General features: G+C 57.3%; 2 protein-coding genes across 2 annotated transcripts in view; one reads left to right on the top strand and one right to left on the bottom strand.

Annotated features, from left to right (window-relative positions):
* Nucleotides 1–107: 107 nt before the first annotated feature.
* On the bottom strand, nt 108–8,782 carry VRK3 (VRK serine/threonine kinase 3). The gene is made up of 12 exons (XM_055803655.1): nt 8,634–8,782; nt 8,230–8,549; nt 7,148–7,200; nt 5,193–5,259; nt 4,335–4,419; nt 3,756–3,858; nt 3,310–3,402; nt 2,961–3,093; nt 2,122–2,242; nt 1,771–1,829; nt 1,151–1,299; nt 108–448 (listed from the first exon to the last, which is right to left on the bottom strand). Exons 1-11 carry the CDS (start codon nt 8,717–8,719, stop codon nt 1,151–1,153), a joined length of 1,269 nt encoding a protein of 422 aa, XP_055659630.1. The 5' UTR covers nt 8,720–8,782; the 3' UTR covers nt 108–448.
* Nucleotides 8,783–16,015: 7,233 nt separating this feature from the next.
* ABCA3 (ATP binding cassette subfamily A member 3) overlaps nt 16,016–19,713 on the top strand; it is a 28,779-nt gene continuing 25,081 nt past the window's right edge. The window contains exon 1 of the mRNA XM_055803652.1: nt 16,016–16,090. The gene's annotated coding sequence lies outside the window, so the exon portion shown is untranslated. The remainder of the gene's footprint in view (nt 16,091–19,713) is intronic.

Raw genomic sequence — 19,713 nt, 5'->3', positions numbered from 1 at the left:
CAACAAGTAGCACAGGGCTCAAATCACCATCACAACTCTACAGCCATCCCAGAAAAAAAGCCTCCAGAAGGGCCTTGAGCATGCCAAATAACCAACAGAGCCTTGGGTGCTTGTCGACAAAGTTTATTACAAAACTATGTACTACCACTATAGTAAAAAAAAAAAAAAATCAATCCCTGATTTAGTTATTCTGTGCCAGGCTTCACCCTTCTCCCAGTAAGCAGTTCTCCAGCTACTGCTTACAATGACCTGCCATGCAGGGGTGTCTTCACATTAACTTGTTATAGCAGCAGCTCAAAATTCAGCGTGTGGGTCACATTAAAATCGGAAGAAAACACTTATAAAAAACATCTAAGTTCTAAAACAGGTAGAAAAAGTTAAATAACTGCGGGAAAGGCCTTGCACTGCAGAAAGCTTTGAACCCTTTTCCTGTACATGTTTTCTTGATCTGAAAGAAAAGGCAACAAAATGAGACTATTAAATCAGTTCAATCCCTTCCCAGGAAGGGTAAATTATGTGATGAGGAGCTAGCTCTGCCCTCCTGGATCTTGCTGCTTAATCCAGGCACCACGGCTGATGCAGCCCTGGACTAAAAGCCAGATCTGTCTGTATCAAGCCTCAATCTTGGAGGTGCCTCATGGATAGAGCAGAGCACCTGGGGCTAGAAAGCCACCACTTACTGCCCCAGGCCCAAGGCAACAAAACCAGAACTACAAGAAAACCCAAAAGCAACAGCCTAGAGCCTCAGTTCTTTTATAAAAGGACTAGATTGCATCAGTGTGCATTTTGTTAACACCTCCATACCCCTGCAGACCATTCAGCCTTTGCTTTATTAAGCCTTGCTGTACTCCTCCAAGGGCAAGTATTTCCAGAGAAAATTGAGAAAACACATGCTGTAACACAGGCTAAGCCTAGCTTTGTGTAGCACTGGACTGGTCTCTTAATAGGGAATGCTGAAGGGCCAGTGGTCCTTCCCCACATCAGGAGGGGCACCGAGGTCTCACCTGGAGCGATGTCACAGACCAGCTGGCCCTGTCCCCATCTCCTAACTGCTGCCCGCAGCAGCAGCAGCCCGGGGCACGCGGAGCAGGTCAGCAGCACAGGGGGACCAGTGCTTTGGCCTGCTGCAATCCAAACTACTGGCACTTACTTAGGGCACCATTTTGATATCCACAGAGTCATAAGCTGAAGCTTTCATCTTTTCCAGTGGCTTCTTGAAGAGCTGCCGTAGCGCCTCATAGTCAGGCTTCTCCTCGTACCCTAGTGCCATCACTTGCTGCAGGTAGCTCTGTAGGGCATCTGCAAAGCAAGGAACATCACTGCATGGAGCAGCACATCAACACCAGTTCTTTACAAAGCTGCTAAATGGCCACCTCAGACTGCTGGGCCTGCAGATGGGTCACCCACCCACCCACCTCAGCCAGCTACAGAGAAAGGAAAGCAAAACCGAAGACTAATATGGAGCTCAGAGACAGGATGGGGAAATGACCTCTAGCCCCAAATACTGAATTTTTAAAATCACCAGAACGCTTGCCCCTTCAGCAAGGCTCATCAATACAGATACTGGGTAGCAGCCCCCCTTATTTTGCTGTGAAGAAAACAAGGGATTTGCTCACAGGAAGAGCCTGTCAACCAGTCCATGCAATGCTTGGTCACCATTGCCAGTGGAAGCCATGCTGGACTAGCACCTCAGCACAGAAAAGGTTCTCATTTCAGGTACAGTCAATCCTCCCTCCTCAAGTCCAACCATCGCAGAGAGCAAGTCCATACCTGGAATGGATCTCTGCCTGAAGCATAGTTGAAGAAGGCATTTCACATCTGCTCTGTACCTGGAATAATTAGTGGAGAGTGCTGTCAGATGAGAAGCAATGGAGCGGGCACATGAACAGCCTGTCTTTGGCAATAAGGACAAAAAAATAAAAACAGGCTGAATTCAGATGGCTACGTTCTGAACAGAGCAGGAATCGGGGTTCATCAAACACCCTTTGGCCAGGTTCAACCTTTACAGTGGGATTTACCCACATCCCAACAGCGTACTGTGACTGAGTGATTTCAGTCACAAAACCTCCCTCACTGCTTCCTGCTCAGCATTTCCCAAAAAAAGCAGATGATTTCTCCTACTTTTCTTTCTTCTCCACCACAGTTTCTACTTTGTCCAGCTCATCAGACCAAGGCAAGAAGCCACAGAGCCATTTCAGCAGACAGTAGCCCAGAGATTCCAAGTCACTCCGGCGAGATGGTCCTGATAGGAAGGAAGAGATATTCACATGTGAAAAAAGTTTGGCAGCCACCCAGAAGAGGCCCAGGCTAGCATCCCTTCCAAAAGCAAGTAAGGACTCCAGCACTCACTGCACAACCTTACAAGTCTCTATTTCAGGTGCCTCTTCTGTAAAACAGGCAACCTAATGAAGGGGTACAAGTCTAAAGAGCATAAGAAATGCAAGAGCTTTGTTAAAATGTGCTCTAGGATATTGATACTTCTGGGAGCCTGCAAACTCACACAGTTGAGGAATTGCCTTCCAGCCTCTGGAGGAAGACTTGCCCAGTCTGAACACTGGGAGAGAACAGTCACATCCCAGCCAGGAGAGGAATTGGCTAATTTAAAAGCCTTTCCAGGTCTCATTGCTTCAAGGTCAGAGCAGAGCTTGCTGCAAATCTGTTTCAGGAAGGGATCCAGCCTGGCTTTAAACAGATCCATGCTAAGCCAGCATGAAGCAGCCCTGTCTTCTATTCCTCACATGCTTGCAGTAGCCAAGGCTCCAGATGGAGCAGGAACATCCCTGCACCTCTTGCCACAGTGGCCGAGTGACCTGGCAAGCCTGAACACAGCAGCCCAGAGAGAGGCAAGACTAAGCAGCAATAACAGAAACACCAGCAGGGAGCCCTAGCTCCAGCAAACACTGCCACAGTTAACAGCTCCAGCTGAGGTTTGCTGGCTTGTGTCAGAAACCAGGACTCACCTGCTCCCTTGTGGCTGTCCAGACTGATAAACTCCATCGTGCCTTCATGAGGGGTCCTGCTGCCTTCACGGTGAGCCACGTGCTTCCCTCCTGGGCAGTAACGAAACGCAAAGCAATAGCCTGCTAGGGTCACCTGGAAGACGTCAGGAAGTACATGTCTGTGTGTGCATGGTGTGAATTCTGCTTACAGCGCAGCCCACAATCCCACACTACAGCACCTGCCTGAGCACCATGGTCTGCCCTGCTCCCCTGCCCAGCAGCAGGAACCTGGGTCTTGCTCTGTCCCGTTTCCCGTTTCACAAGCCCACTTCCACTGCCATTTCCCCACAGCACGGCTCCTGCTCCCTACCTGTGTGAGGTCAGCTGGGTTCAAATAGATGTTCTCAGCTGTGACGTCCCCATGCACATACTCATTTTCATGAATGTACTCCAGGCAGTCTAGCTAGGAGTAAACAGAAGAGGCGACCATATCAGAACCACACAGACTCCCTCAGCACCCTGGCTATCACTGAGCTGGACCCTCCCCAGTTCCCCGCAGCTGTGTGGAAGAGCACAATGAGCACATCTCCGAGCCTCTACTGTTCAAGTGTCAGGTGTCATTCTCCTCACCCCACAATCCTTCAAGGTGACCTATTGCTCAAAAGATGTTACTCAAGTTTACAACAGGCTCAAGAGATGCTACATGAGGACCCCAGCCAAGCCCCTGGCTCCACTTATAAAACACCTTTGAAAGAGCCACGGGAAAAGTTATAGGTCTTTTCTGCAAAAGTCTCTTAGCATTGGTTCTCTACATACCAGCCGGACTACGATCTGAAAAGCTGCCTTCTCCTTCAGCACGTGTAAGCCATCATTCAGGACGGACTGAAGAGTTCGCCCTAAGTCAGAGAACACCAAAAACCTACAAGAGACAAGGGTTTAGCATGCAGCAGCACCAACCCGACTTGAAAACCCTGGAACAGACACTCGTCAAGTGATCCACCTGGATTAGACCCCCCCTTCGACTCCCAAGTTGACCTAGGCAAGTATTTCCTCAACTTTGGTCACAGAAAACTTCTTGAAAAGGAAACATGCTGATCATGTTGCACATATACAGCTGAAACCCTTCATGCTAAGCTTAAAAGGTGGCAGTAAGGCATGCCCTGGCCTGAGGGGCAGAAGCAGCAAAAGCAATGACTTCACCAGAACCACAAGGACTGAAGGAACCAGAGTAGTAAGAGAGGCAACCCATTTGTTAATGAGATGGGAGCAGTGCATAAGGTTAGGAGCCCAGGAACAATGAGAAAAAAATAGCAGACAGCTAGGAGAGAAATGGGAAAGTCCAGGAAGATGGCAGTTGACAAAAGAGCTCAGCTGTGCCCCTCGCAGTCAGCTCACCTGTAGCTATCTGCATGCAGTCCAAAGCCAACGCAACTGGGGATTCCCAGCAATGGCACAGAGTGCCACTTCTTCCACTTCTCCACTAGAAGGGGAGAGAAGAGGACAGAGTGTAGCAGATGCTGCAAAGGAGCTCCACAACGAAGGAGCTAAGTCCAGGGTGCCCTTTTCTTGGAGGCCTGCTCTGCCCTGAGCAGCTCACAGCTGGAAGCCTCTCTCCTACTGACTGTCCCACAACCACTGGCCTAACTTGCTGGGGAATTGGCAGGTCAGTGTGCGCAGCATGGCAGAGCAACAATAAGATGGAAAATAAGATGCTGGGAATACCAGAGCAGGCTAAGGATGTGGTTGCTATAGGGCTAGGCAGAACAAGAAGTGGGGGGAGAGAGGGGGATGGAGAAGCAGATTTTTAGAGTCCTCTCAGAAGCGCAGGTTTGACACAAATTCCTCCGTCACCCCTGCCCATGTTCTCTGGTCACCTTTGCTCTTGCTCAGGTTTTTGGGTCAGTGGAGTAAATACCAGACAGCAGCTGATGGAAAAATCCATGGAAGGGGCACAGAAAAGAGAGGGAGCCAAGGCCAGTCAGGCTGCAGGGCTGAACAGCTACCAGTGAGATCAAGGCAAGGCGTGGGTAGAGCAGGAAAGCTTCAAAATGCCAATATTGCAGTGTCCTAAGGTACACAGAGACTCCTGGGAGAGCTGGCTCTCAACCAAATTTCTCAGCGGTCTGGCACTAACCAAGCAGGGAATCGGTTTATTCTAGCCTGGCCTTCCAAGAGACTCACATAACTGATAAAAGAGGGATGCCAGTATTCCTAACAAGCAGCCTAGTCCTTGCCCTTCCAAGAAGCACCAACCTGTGCCTGCCTTTGCAGCTCGCTGGAAGAAATTCTGTTCATTGTAGATCTTGCCATCTTTGACATCCTAAAGGGAACAGGAAGGAGAGGTGTCACTTCAGCCACACACACTCTGCTAAAATAGGAAACTTGGGCAAGATTGCTACAAGACCTTCACTAGTCATTGTAAAGAAAGCAACACACACACCACCCCACAAAAAAAAAAAAAAGTATCAAATACCAGGTCAGCAACAGAGCTGAGAACAGAGCTCAGGTCTTTGGTTCACTATTTAATGCTGCGCCTAACAACCACATTAACTACGAGCACCAGCACAGAACCAGGGAACGGCCCTCTCAAGTCAGACATTTAAAGCACAACCATTTACTGTGGGTTAAAAAAAGGTAGACAATGCAGGCTATCTGGAAATCTAGAGCAAGCTCTCGCCCCAAAGCTCTTACGTTAAAAGGAGCCAGAGGTGACCTTACCCACAGCACAGCCGAGCTTATTTCTGCAAACAGCCAAGACTCAACAAAGACCTGTAACATTTTATTCTAGCTGCCAGAAAGTGAGACAAGGTAGTCTGTATTTGTGACATTTAAGTGTCTGCGTAATGTGCTGACATCTTATAATCCACCTTTTTAGGTCAGCAAGCATTACTGCACTTTTACTACTGCTGTGATTGAGTGACCTGAAATGCATACAGTTTACAGTCAACATGCGTGCATCTGCCCACAGCACACATATATTCAGCACACCGCAGGCTAATTTAGGACAGATGCTATTACACACGGGAGGAAGCAGCAGCTTTGTATTCTAGCTGGTTGGATACCAGAGGCCCTACTCACAACTGGCCATGGTAGCTGGAGGATCAGCAGGCTCCAGACAACACAAACCACCATGTTCCAGAGGATATTTTAGTCTGCACCTTGCCTGGCAAGCTGATCTGAGCCATCAATCCAGGAGCCAAAATGCTCTCTCTCGTGTGCCATATCATACCCTGCAGTCCTCTGCAGCCATGAGGGCTGGGCTGCAGCCTCAGTAGACTCCCAAGCAAAATGCCAGAAGATGCCAAAGGTGCTAAACAGAAGAGCTGGGAGTGTTGTGTACAGAAGTGATTACAGTTCCCCACCTACTGGTTCTAGTTTTGTGGCGCTCAGCTGTCTTCTCTCACTAACACTGTATTTTTTTCTCCATCATTTTCAATGTCTCCTCTGACAAAAAGGGAGAGTGATTCTTCAAGTGGCCGCAAGAGTGGGCACCAGCAGGTCCCTCGCAGAGCCATTAGACAGCATTGGTCTTCCCACAGACAAGTGACCCCCAAGAGCCACGGCACACAAGAAAGAGAGTCTGCTCTGGTTTGCGAGTTACCAAACTGAACCAACCAAACTTCCATTGTAGAACAGCTATTACTAGAAACAGCACGTTCCTGGAGAACCCAAGTTATTGGCAAGGGCCTGGAAAGTGGGCTCGAACTCAGCTATAATTGCTGTTTGATTTAAAAACGTGCTCTTGCCTTGCAGAGTCTCTCACTACTAGTTCATCACGCTACCTCAGCACAGCCACCAAACTCTAATCTCTCCAGTTTCCACAGACTTCAGCAGGGTACCTGCACATTTCCCATCCAGGGAAGAAGTAGGTCTGACATTAACGAATCAAGATCTTCACCTTACACCACCAGATTCAATTTTGGAGATTACTGAGCCTGGTAGATCAAAGAGGCAACCTTTGGTGACAAAGGCTTTTCAGTTTTTTAATCCTCCTATTTTCTTCACACCTTTAACAGAAGAGCCAACTACTACTAAAATCCAGGCATGATACCCTCAGGAAGTTATATCTATTCCCTAAGCTAAAAGGGCCTGCTGTGACCTCTTCCTCTGCATTCCTCGGACATGTTCAGCCATATGGACCAAATGGGTTGGGCCCTGGACACAGTACACTATGCACTAATTCCTTACCCAAACAGATCAAAACTCACAAGTTTGAGGGAGTATCTTTGCTTTTGAGGACAGGCTCCAGATGCTGACTGCGCTGTGGAAGGATGGAACAGATGTGGTTACAGGAGCACGGAAAAGAGGCACTTGCAGTGTCACCTGCATCACTGCACACAGCCTGTGCAGCTGGCTTTTACTTATCCTCTGCTTCTTTCACCTGGTCTTTGCAAAAGCATCCTCTGTGACAGCATCCTCCCAGATTACGACAAAATAATTCTTACCTTGCTCCAGAAGCACAGCACCCCTGACATGCTTCAAGTGCAGTTCTGCTTAAGTCACAGAAGCATCTAGGCATGGCTACCGTAGCGGGGTGCTTTGAAGGTGGTACGTAAAGAACAAATCATTAGCAGAACCTCCAAGGCACCCCCAAATCCATTTGCTGAGCATTTGCTCCAGCTCACTTCGTAGCCTCTCAGGTCTGTAAGAGACACCAAGCCCCTTGTGCTCTGCATGGATGTTGGTTACACGTGTCCTTCTCCGGAAGGGTTTGCGTCCATTACTTGGCCCTGGGGTAGCTCCTCTTCTCCTGCTCTTAGGCCAAGAGCTACACAGCGGTTATCTGCTGCTCATCACCCAAAAGGCACTTCTATAAAAACGCCCTGCTCTGTAACATTGGTTTTCTCTAGCACTTTGTTAAAGACACAGGTGGATGCCCAGACTTTGTTATACAACGGAGTAATTAAAAGGGAACTAAAGCCAAATATCCGGCAAAACAGCCAAAACTTACTAACGGGGAAATTTCCTCCTGCAGTTTCCAAGTTAACAACACAGAAGATGGGACCTTTCCTGCGGCAGCGCACGGCTGGGGAGGGAGACGGTCACCAAGGAGGCGCCCGGACTCGGGCGCCCGGACGGTGCCGCTGGCCTAGGACAGGCCGGGGACCCGGGGCTGACACTTAACGGCACCGGCATCACCGGCCGCGGCCTGGAAAGCAGGAGGCGGCGGCAGGGCCCCGAGAGCCCCGCGTACCGCCCGGTGACGGCGCGGCTCCGGCCCGGCACGCCCGGCAGGGCCTCCCCGGGGGCACCGGCCCCGGCCCCCACCCGCCCCCCGGCCCCAGCGCACCTTCGTACAGCAGCCCGCAGCCGCCCTGCTCCAGGAGGCGGCCCAGCCGCCACTGCCCGCCGCCCCGGTCCGCCAGCACCGTCCCGGCCGGCAGCGGCACCGCCGGCCCCGGCCGCGCTTTGCGGGGCGAGCGGGAGCTGGGCCGCGCCGCGGGGGAGGCCGCCGGGCTCCGGGGCGGCGGCGGCGGTGAGGGCGGGGGCGGCTGCTCCGCCGGGGCCGGCTCCTCCCGAGGCTCCGCGGGCAGCCTCCCGCCGCAGGCCGGGCAGAAGCGGAAGGTGGGCTCCAGGCCGCGGCCGCACCACGGGCAGCACCGGCTCCGCCTGCAGGCACAGCGGGGACAGGGTCAGCGCCCGCCGGGCCGCCCCGCCCCGCTCCCGCCGCCCCCGTCCCTCTCCCGCCGCCACCTCGGGACGTCGCGGGCCGCGCCCGGGCCCCGCTGCTCCGCGCCCGGGCCCCGCCGCCCTCGGCCCCGCCGCCCGCGGCCCGCCATGGCCCCGCCGCCGCGCACGCATGCGCGCAGCCCCGCCGGGCCGGGCCGGGAGAGGCGGGCGGGCCAGGCGGGGCCGCCCGGGGCAAGGGGCCGGGCAGCGGGCGGGACCCAGCGCGCCCCTCGGGGCTGGGCTTGGCGGGGGGCTGCGCCCGACGGAGCTCCCGCAGCCGGCTGCGAGCCGGGGGCAGCGCCGGGGGTGGCGGGGCCAAGAAGGGGGAGAGTCGCTGCACAGCAGCAGCTGCCGCCGGAGAGGGGAGTGAGAGCAGCCGCCCTGCGGGCAGCGGGGGAGTGGGCGGGGGTTGGGGGGGCTCCGGCAGCCCGTGGGGAAGCCCCCGGCGGGGCCGGCTGTGCCCCAGCCCAGGGTGCCAGGGGGCGCTGACACCACCAACCCCCGCAGCCCGGGCAGGACCCCGCGCCGGGGCAGGGGGTGCCCACGGGGGCGGCTGCCGGCAGGGCCCGTGCGGAGGAACCCGGGCTGGGGCAGGGCTGGGGACCCCCCTGGGGCCGGCTGTGCCTGGGGGGCTGTGCCCGTGGGAGGACCCCCGCGGCAGGGGCAGCGTGTGCGGGGCTGAGCGCAGCCCCAGCCCCGTCCCTGCAGCGCTGTGGGGGGGGAATGGGGAGTGGAGTTGATCTCGGGAAGAAGGGACAGCTAGGGGGAAGGGGGGTTTATGATTTGAATGGTAATAAACTAAGCTTCCCCAAGTGGACTCTGTTTTGCCCGTGACGTAATTGCTGCGTGATCTCCCTGTCCTTATCCTGATCCACCAGCCTTTCATTCCATTTTGCCTCCCCTGTCCTGCCGAGGGGAGCAGTGATGGAGCCGCTTTGGTGGGCACCTGGCATCCAGGCGGGGTCAGCCCATCACACTGGCACCTAAGAAAGAACATCAGCACGCTACTTAAAAACGGCGTTAGGACTGCAGAACAGGTTCTCACAAGTCAGTGGGTGCTGATCGGCAGCACAGGGCTGGGAGGAGCAACCCTGTGTGCCCAGTATGGATGTCTCCGTATACTGCACCTTCTGTACGTTGTACACCTGTAATCCCCAAGCAGGCACCTATATGTTGCCATAAAAGAAGCACAGGTGGACTTGGACCTTCCCATCTGGTGGGACAAGACCAAAGTTTGCTTGGGGAAGGAGTCTGGCCCCTGAGACCCCACAGCAAGGGGGTAGAAGGGGGCAGGCGAGGTGTGTGCAGCAGGCACCTGGTGTCTTGTTCCAGAGAACATCTCTACACATACTGACGTTGCTTTTCAAAGCATCCATCCAAACATGAAGAAAGTGAGCAATCCAAACACCACTGGAGCACGAACAGGAGTGATGTGGAACTGAAGGCAACAGCTCATACCATAAAGAGCCAATTAATTTTAATATTAATTTGCATTTTGGCTAGCCTGCTTTGCTATTCAACCATCCTCCTGCAGGTTCACCATGGTATTGCATTAGGATCCCGTGCTACACACCTGCACCCACGCTGGCTGGGCAGTATGACCCTGTTCGCATGTATTTTCCTCTGTGTCTGGCTTTCACTTCCTCCAGCCAGTGTCTTTATCTTATGTAGTTCCTTCTGGCAAGGATAAGTAAGCCCGCAGAGGTTTTCACCCTTGACTACACCAGTTCATGGCTCAGGGGATGCCCCTTCTTGTGTTTCCCTAACTGGGGGCTCCAGGTGCAGTCACTTAGGGTGGCTTTGCTGTGACACTTGCCGCTTCAGGCCCCCCAGGCAGTGGATCCTTGCTCACAGCCTCATAGCCTCCCTTAGCGTTTGGGGGGGCACTGTCCCCATCCTCTCCAGGTGGTTGATAGCCAAGCCCTAGTGCCCTCCCCTCTGCGTCCTCCGTGTTTTGTGGTCCGTTCCCTGCAGACTCCCGATGCCCGTAACCCATTTACTCGCTCGAGCCAGTGCCTCCCCTCACTGGCTCACACACCTCCACCAGTGGCTTCTTGGCCCTTGCCCTGGGCTGTGACCATCACTGCACCCTGGCCTTTCCCAGTGCCTCATCCCCACCTAAACCAGGCTGCTCTCCTCTCCCTGCCGCCACCGCAGCCAGCGCACAGCATTTGATCTCGTCCCGGCAGCTTGGTTTTTTAATGTGCCTTTTTTCTGAAATTTTCCATTCCTTTATTGTGGGGACAGAGTTACACATTTATCTCCCTGCCCCACTGCCCACTCATCTCACCCACTAAGCTCAGTTTAAAACCCCCTCCCATGATGGTTTTCATTTTAAAGGCTAGCACTGTGGCTCTGTTTTCCTTTAGCCAGAGCTCACCTTTCCTGGGGACACTCCCTCTATCCCAAAAGTTTCTCTAGTTTTTTTCTAAGCCAAAACCCAACCCACATGGCCAGCAAACTGCCCACCCTCGCTGAGCCAGCAGCACTACCTGCCCCGCATCCAGCTTCCTCCAAAGCAGTGGGTTAGGTGAATTTTGAACTTCACCTTGTTCTTGGAAGAGGAAAACGTCAACACTTTTAGGACAAGACTTGTCTCCCTCTGGCCTTTGCGTGCTGTGGATGGTCCATGCTGCTGTGCCCACCAGAAGCATGCAGGCAGCTAGGGTGGCAACAGGCAGATCCCCATCTCCTCCCTTCGGGGATTTCCTTGGTGTCAACTCGGTTATGTCTCCTTTATCTCACCTCTGACTTCCCAGCACGGCTGCCAGCAGCCCGAGTGTGTGACTTATTGGATTTGTGTGCTGGCAGAGATCTTTGAGCTTGACAGAGCACCCAAAGCTGCCAGTTCTTCAATTGCTCTTAATGAAATGTGACTATTCCTTTGCATTTACACACCTCTGATCCTGAAGTGAAGAGATGCCGCTTGTGCAGTGGTGCTACAGTCCTGGGAGAGGCCTTGGGAGTCTGTCAGCTCCGCACTGCCAGCTCCAGCCCAGCAGCCATGAGAGGTCCTGGCTGCTGGCGCAGGAAGGCTGCCTGCACATTCCCGGGAAGTGGCCGTGGGGACACTGGCTGCCCATCTGGGGTGAAGGGACAACAGCCTGCCCTCGGGCAGCAGCTGGGCAGCGCAGGCAGAGCCTCCTCGAACACATCCCGGGCTGTGCTGCCTTCCCAGCTCAGTCTGCCATCTCCCCGGCTGCAGCAGGATGCTCACCCAGGCATGGAGGAGCAGTGGCCAATGTTTCCAGCCACATCTCCTCCATGCTGGTGGTGCACCAGGGGCTGTCGAGGGCACTGAGCTCTCTAACCCCCAATAGGGACATGGGGACAGAGCAGGGACACCCTGGGGAAGCTTTGCAGGAGGCTGGTGCATCTGGATAGTGCACCAGCTCCCTGCAGGGCACTGCTGGGGAAATCACACTTTCAGGGGCGCAGGGATTGGGAAGAGCAGTGGAGGGGTCCTGGAACGCTTCCTCCCGTGCCAGCCTTCCCAGCCCATGGCAATCTTCCTGTGTCTGAGCACTGCAAGGGGACTCCACCTCCCCTGCACATCTCCCCAGCGCTTCCAGAGCAGAGTGACGCACTAGGAGACTCCAACCTGGCCACCAGGGTTGGGGGCTGCATGCTGGCATGCCCCTAGGGGCAAGGGAAGAGGTAATCCACCCCAGGGGGAAAGCAGCCAGAGAGATCTGGTCCTCGCCCAGCAAGCACCTGCACCCAGGCAAGGCAGCAAGGTCCTTCATTCCCCCCGGGGCGTGGGGGAACAGCCTCTTCACCCCAGGCCCCCACGGTGGTCTCACGGGCAGGTCAAGACAAACCTCTTCACCACCGCATCAACACTGCAGGAGCCAGAGAGGATGAGCTGCAGCAAGCCACAGCGTCATGCTTGGGAAGCGACAAGGACACACCTTTCCCTGGAGTAAGACCAGATGGGAACTCCCCCATCCTTCTGCTTTTGTGCAGCCGGTGTTCCCAAGAAAAATAGTTGTTCTCAGCCTGCCTGGCTCTGCAGAGCAGATCCCTCTGCCCATGGCTCAGGAGGATTTGAGCATGTGTGTGTGCACACACACATGCTCCCCTTCTACGGCAGCAAACCCTTGATGTGGCATCACTGATGATGCCGGGTGAGCAAGGCAGGAGGGTGTGTGGCCGTGCATGCTACTGGTGCTGGGAGATGGGCAGGAGCGGGGCTCTTCTGACCAGTGTGGGGGAGCTGAAGGGACTGGATCTGCTCCCCACTTTCATGGGAACCATCATCCCGGCGTTTCATGCCTGGGCAGTGGCGCTCAAGGGTAAAAAATGCCAGTCCCAAGATTGCACCATCCAGCACTGCAGCAAAGTTAAGGAGCAGGGAGAAAGTAAGACAAGATAGGAAATGCTCCTGGCAGAGGCTGGTGTGTTTGTTCCTGGCCTGGCAGCTCACGGGATGTGGTACCCAGGGTAGCCCTTGCTGCACGTCCCCAAGCCACCAGCTGCCCTGGAGGAGGGTGCTGCCAGGCGTTACAGGGTGTCTGCCCTGCTGACACTCCCTCCTGCCCTCGCAGGGAGCAGCAGCAGGGCAGCAGAGGCTGGGCAAGGAGCAACGCAGAGGCGGTGGCACGTAGGCAGAGGTAGTGAACCCCAGCCAAAGTCCTTGCCCACATACTGCCCTGGAGCAGCGGGGCCATGGGGAAAGCAGAGGAACCAAAGCAGAAATCACTTAGCAGTGTTCTTCTTCCCAGCATCTGCATTTTGCTGCTGGCTGCAGGAGGTCAGATGAGGAGCCAATGCACCCTGTGCCGGGTCCAGGCCACGTGTCTGAACTGGCATGGCTGCGCTGGGGACTCACTGGCAAGTCCCCCCAACAACACCTCTGCCAAGCAGCCCCATGTTTTGGATGTTGTTTGGGTGGATAAGGTGGTTTCCTGATGCGAGCCAGCACCTTTAAAACTGGTTTAACCCCGAAACCAGGTATGGGGTGGGCAGGGCTGGGGTCTCTGAACCAGGCAGACAGTCTGAAACAGCGTGACAGGTATCCCCACTGCTGCTGCTAGGGTGGCCCCAGTGGCTGCCCCCTGGCAATAACCCCAAGGGAGCTGGGGGTGATAACAGCCAGCATGGGAAGGTGATGGAGTACAGCTTGAGCCAGTCACCTTGGGGACACACAGGGTGCCAGCAGGTAGCAGGAGTGGGGTTGGCAGGCTTGGCCTGCCAGCACAGCGGCTGATTCTTCCTTTCAGGTGCTGATGAGTGATGGGCGATCTCAGAGAGGGACATCCCCCCAGCAGGCACTTCCTAGCTGCCTGGTACCCCGCTGCCCTTTTCCTGTGGGTTTCTCGTGTGTCCCTGCTCAGTCCTGTCCTGCACACTCCCCATCGTGGGTGCAAGCTGAGTCACTGCGATGCCACTGCACCTCATTGCAACACCTCCCATCTTCTGTTCTAGGAGCCATGAGGAGCCTGTAAATACTTTCTTTGGCAAGACTCTTGTTTTGATCTAATCGCTCAGCTTCCTTCAAAGGCAGGCACAGAGAGCAACTGCATGAGGCAACAGGGAAGGTCATGGGGAGAGCTGCGGCGGCAGTAACTGGGGAGGATCAAACCCGGGCTCAAGCTGGGGTGTGGATGTGGATGAGTGGCTCAGTCCCAGCTGACATGAAGCTCCTGCATGTCACCACAGGCACTGACTGTCCCAGATCCTCCCCAAGACCATAGGCACTTACGGCTCTGCAGCTGGGACGAGGCCAGGGTCCCCATGCTGCCATCCATGCTGGGGCGCAGACCCAGGGTGAGGCCCTCACCATGCCATTCCCGTTGTGGTTGCAGCAGGACACCGTGCCACATGGTGACAGGCGATGGGGGAAGGCACGGTGGGAAGGTGTGCGCCGCCCCATGCTCAGCCCACCTGCATCATTCATGTCTCAAAGTGCAGGTGTGCCTCTGCTGAGGGATGGCAGCTCGCTGGGCCAGGCTGGCTCCTGCCTGCCCCTGCACCCTGTTCGTGAGCTCTGCTGGACACCGCTGCATAGCTGAGTGCCAGCAGGAAAGCTTTGCTGTGGTCAGGTGGCTGCTCAGTTGTCCCTGGCAGACGGGCTTCAGCTCATCGGGTGCCTGCTGAATGAGCCAGGTCTGTGCATCTCCCGGTGCAGCCCAGCGAGAGAGGGGACCCGAGCAGCCTGGCCAGTGGGGATGCTCCTGCAGCCACCCCATCTAGCGCAGCAGCAGCAGCCCCCAAGCAGAGCACAGCTGGCAGGGAGAAATCCAGCGGGCGGCTGTTACAGGGCCAGACCCACAATTGTGATTTGCTCTGGGTGCCCTGGGAAGGCAACCTCAGCCAGCAACAGGAGCAAAGCCACCAAGGCGGCAAGTGGGGTGGCAGGAGCAAAGCCACTGAGGTGGCAAGTGGGATGACAGGAGCAAAGCCACCGACGCAGTGAGCGGGATCGCCCCTTCCAGCTTGATGGGTCCTAGCGGTGCAATCATGGGATGTCACTCTCCATTTGTACACAGCTATTTTTAAAGCTGATATTGCCGGTTCCCTCTCTCCCTTACCGAGACAGCTTCACCCTTGCCCCGGTTTCTAGGTTTATTTCCTCCTCCACCCGGGGCCAGCAGGGGCACAGCGGGTGGCTATGAAAACCTAAGATTAAAAGATTGCAGGAGAACACCAGCTCAAAGCCATCGCTGCAGCACCCATCTACATGGAGACACCCCCCCCAAACTGCTTTGCTTTATCGCGTGGAGAAAGGCAGCAGCCCGAGGGTGCCCTGCTCCCCTGCCTGCCACGGCACAGGGGGGGGGGTGTGCTGTCACCGTGGCACCCCAATACCCCAGGGACCCCATCACACCCCATGCTCCTTCTTCAAGCACCAGAGCTGCGTTGAGCTGCAGCTGCCCTTGTCCCCATCCCCTCTCCTCATCACCCTCTTCCTCCTCCCGCTCCCGTAACGTGCCCACAGCAAACTTCCCCCCCCCCCCCCCGCACTGGTCCCGGCATCCAGAAGCGGGGCCTGGTACGGCAGCCCTGCTCCTGCCCGGCGGGCAGCAGGGTGGGCAGGGGCAGGGCGGGCAGGATTCCCGGCCCCCGGCAGCCCGCTCCTCGCCGGCGCTTTCATCCTTATCGGGAAGGTGCCACTTGGCAGCTGGAGCGGTCCCGAGTGCTGCCTTCCCACGCACCCTGCCCCACGCACCCTGCCGCCCCGCGCTCAGCCCCCCCGCACCCCGCCCCTGCCCCCCTGCCCCCCCCCCCGACCCTGCCCCCCGCCCTCACACACACGGTGACACACACACAGGGTCACACGGGCAAACACCCCCGCTAACACGGTCACCCACACAGCGGCACGCACACGCACGCGCAACCACGCTGACACGCGCACCCCCCCCCCACGCGCACCCCCCGGGCTCGCTCTGGCCCCGCCCGCCGGTGCGGCGCGTGCGCGGGGCGGGGCGGGGCCGCGGGACGGAGCCGCAGCTGCAGCCGCAGCCGCCCGGCCCGGCCCGGTGAGTGCGGGGAGGGGGGGGCAGTACCGGCGGCGCGGGGGATGCTCCGGCAGGGGATGCCGGCCCGGCGCGGGGGATGCCGGCGGGCGGGGGGTGCCGGGGCGGGTGTGTACCGGCGGGGCGGGCAGGCGGCGGGGGGGGCTGCGGCCCTTCCCGCAGGGCGGCCCCGCCCGGGGCTGCGGCGCCTCCGGGGCCTCTCGGCCGCTCTGCGCCCGCCGGGGCCGCCAGCCGCCGCCAGGGCGCGGGGAGCCGGGCCGGGCCCGGGCGGGGGTGGTTCCCCGGGCCTGGCCCGCCTCGGCCCGGCCCCCGTGCTGGGGGGCGGCGGTGGCCGAGGCGGCGCCTGGCGCCCCCCGCCGCCCCGGGGCTTGTGCCGGTGCGGGGAGCGCAAGGGGACGGCGCGGCGAGCCGGGCGCTGCTCCCGGGCTGCCCCGCATCCCCCCCGGTAGCGCTGGGAGACACGGGCGGCCCCGGCTGCCGGCCCGGGACTGGGGGCTGGGGGTGCTTTGCACGACGGCTCACGAGAAGCTGCCCCCGGCCCGGCTCCAGACTGGGCTGCCGCATCCCTGAGGCCGCATCCCTGAGGCCGCGGGGGCTACGGGGCCCCGACGTGCCGCTGCCAGCCCTGGAGCGAGCGGCCCCTGCCCCGTCCCGCCGGGCCCCGGCCCCGGCTGCAGCCCCTGTACCGTGCGCCGCTGCTTCTGGCTTTCGATGGGACAGAGCCCGACCCGTGGGGGACGCGGGGGGTGCTGAGTGCTGCGAGGCTGCGGGTCTGTGCTGGGCGGCAGCCCCTCACCCCCCCTCCCCAACCTTGCAGCCTCCTGGAAAGTTTTATTGCTCTGTTTGCACAAGCGCTGGCGCTGGGGAGGGTTTATGAGCTAGCTGTGGCATGACTCTTGCATTTCGGGGAAGAAAACAGCAGCAGCGAGAGCTGCATGACCACCTGTGGCTGGGCTGGTGACCACCGGCCCCGGTTGCTTTTTGCAGGACCCGACTGTAGCAGACGGGACTTTCTGGACGCGCAGGCGTCAGAAATCACTTGCTCTTCCTGAAAATGTTGGCCAAAACAAGTCCTTCCCCTGGCGACGTGTGCTCATACTTTTAGTTTCCAGCACGGGTGTTGTGGGAAGCAGGGAAGTGTTACCCGCGCCAGCAGCGCTGTGGAAAGCCATGAGCAGCCCCCACCAGGTGTATGATGCCACCAGCCTGGGCACCGTGTGGTCCTCAGCACGGCCACAGAGATGGAGGTGCCCGGCAGGGTCTGCAGCTCATCTCCTAGGGATGACATGGTGCCTCTGAAGTTGGTGTGGAGAAATGCTGATTATATGGAGGGGAAAAAAAAAAAAGCAACGTCTGCCATTTCCAGGCCTCGTTTCTATGGGAACGGGACATCAGAAGAGCAGAAATGCAGTGAGTGCTCTAAAATATCTGCCAGCTCCTGGGAGCACATGGCGTTTGCTCGGCTTGCCCTGCCCTTTCCACTGAGACAGCGGCTGGGGACAGCTGGACCCCAGTGGTGAGGTGGTATGGAAGTGGGTCAGGAGGTGGGATGCTGTGGCCTTGATCCCTGCCGATCTTCGGTCCATCGTCATCTGAATCCACTGATGGGAGAGCTCTGGTCCAGGCTGGCAGCTGGTGCGGCCGGCACGCTATCTGGCACGACGCACAGGCGCTGGTGGTGCTGGCCAGGTGGTGGGGACTTGTCTGGCTTCGGGGGGGCGGGAGGGTCTCCTTCCTCACTGACCTCCCTGGGCATGACCAGGGTGAATCTGTACTCACGTATTTAGGAGACTTCCTCCCACCACAGCTGGCCACACGGTGTTTCCAGCAAGGGGGAGAGGAACTGGGCTGTTCTCCAAAAGCTGGTGGTGGTCATATCACTCTTCCTCCGGATCCTTGGCTGTACCTCTTGTGGGGAAAGTTGGTCTTACCTTGCAAGGCATAGTGCTGAGGTCAGGCAGGATTGCTGCTCCGGAGGGGATGACCGGGCCCACCACCAGCGAGTAGGTGAGCGCCTTGCAGGGTGACCTCCGGCGAGGTGCGAGCAGCCCTCCTTCCCGGGCAGAGGGGTCCTGGAGGCAGGTGGGGGTGTCTGGGGACCCTGCCTGACCTGCCTGTGGTCACAGGCATCTTGGAGCTGATCCAGGCAGCACCTTCCAAAAGAGTTTTTCCCTTTTGGGTTGAAAAAAATATCATTTCTGTGGATGCCCAGAGCCTGGAAAGCCATTTTGGCTCTCAAATCTGGTTAAGAAACCCTTAAAGCCCTTAAGAAACCCAGCTTCTTCCTTCTCCCGCTCTCCAGCAAGGGAAAGGTCCAGTGCGGGTTTTCTTTGAACACCTGAAAACTTGGAAAAAATGTATTGACAGTAACGAAGTTTTCCAGCTTCTCGTAGTGTTTGTGTTACCCAAGAGCTGCTTGACATTTTCTGAAGTGATGTGCCAACCCCGATGACAGCCATAAGACCTGCGGGGGTGGCTGGGGGGGGGGCAGCTTGTGTTTGAGGGTGCGGCGGGGCGAGCAGCCAGGAGAGACGTGGGAGCAGGAGGTGAGATCTCTGCGAGGGCAGCAGCCTTCTCCAGCCTGACCTGTTGTGTTTGTCCTCTTTAAAACGAGGGAAAAGTTTGATTCTCTTGGTTTGCTCTGGATTCCCGTCAAGTGAGCGCATGAGGAAGGTTCCTGCTCCTATCTGCCACGTGTGGTATGTGAGAGCGTGGGGCTGGGGGACTTGCTGTAGGGGTCCTATGGCAAGCCGGTGGCATTTCTGCCAGGGCATGCGTGGACTGGAGGCCAGCTGGAGACACAGCACTTTGTGGTGAGCTTGAAGGTGTTTAAGCTGCAGCTTAAGCTTAAGCTAGCAGCAGCTGCCTTTGCAAAGTCCCCTTTGCTGGGTCCTTCCCTGCTTGCTGCCTGAGGGATAGATGGGCTTTTCTGGGCTGCAGGAATGGACCTCTTTGCTTCTTTTTCTGACCAGAGGAGGTTCCTTGAGTGCAGATGTCCTTTCCCATTAAGGGAATCTGACTTCTGGGCGTGGAGTGGCAAGAAGAAGGTGTTCTTTTTTTGCTCTGAGAAAGCACCTGGGTGTTGGGTTGGGGATGGGAAGGTGTGTGCCAAGCCAGAATGCTTCTGGAGGGCTCGAGGAGCTGGTGGCACAGGGCAGGCAGGTAGATGGATGCTTGTTGCTTTGTCTGCAGACCTACGTGGATTTTAGCTTGCTCTCGCTGCAGCTCGGTTGCTCCCAGCTGTCGGTGCTTTGCTCACAATGTGCGTTTACCAGTCACTGGTCTGGGAGCGAAGGTCGGGCAGGCTGGGCTGCCAGTCTCCCCTCTCCTGCTGGCACCAGCACCCTAAACTCGCTGCTGGGGTTGGTGGGTGCTGGCCAGATCCAGGGAGCTGATACTATCCAGACCAGGGCTGGAAAACGCGCTGTTGAGTATCTCCCAGGGCATTGCTAGTAGGTAACATGTCTGTCCTCGTCTCTGCAGTGGCTTTTGGTGCTGCCAGGCTCTGGAGCACCAGCTCTCGGAGATGAACCCGGCGCTGCCCGCTCTGGGGGTGCGGCAGGGCTGGTGGGTGCTGCTGTGCCCAGGCTGGCCCCGTCGCTGCAGGAGGAGGGGGTTTGCTGTGC

This window comes from Falco peregrinus, chromosome 5, assembly GCF_023634155.1.
Source record: "Falco peregrinus isolate bFalPer1 chromosome 5, bFalPer1.pri, whole genome shotgun sequence".
NCBI lineage: Eukaryota > Metazoa > Chordata > Aves > Falconiformes > Falconidae > Falco > Falco peregrinus.
The sequence above is the reverse complement of the archived record's forward strand: the minus strand, read 5'-3'. Positions and strand labels throughout refer to the sequence as shown.

Excerpts from the sequence above, each read along its gene's own strand:
- VRK3 (XM_055803655.1), bottom strand. The coding sequence starts at position 8,719 with ATGGCGGGCCGCGGGCGGCGGGGCCGAGGGCGGCGGGGCCCGGGCGCG. Across the intron at positions 3,094-3,309 it reads ACCCAGCTGACCTCACACAG|GTGACCCTAGCAGGCTATTG; the intron begins GTAGGGAGCAGG and ends GACGTCTTCCAG. Across the intron at positions 1,830-2,121 it reads GTGGTGGAGAAGAAAGAAAA|GTACAGAGCAGATGTGAAAT; the intron begins GTAGGAGAAATC and ends TAATTATTCCAG.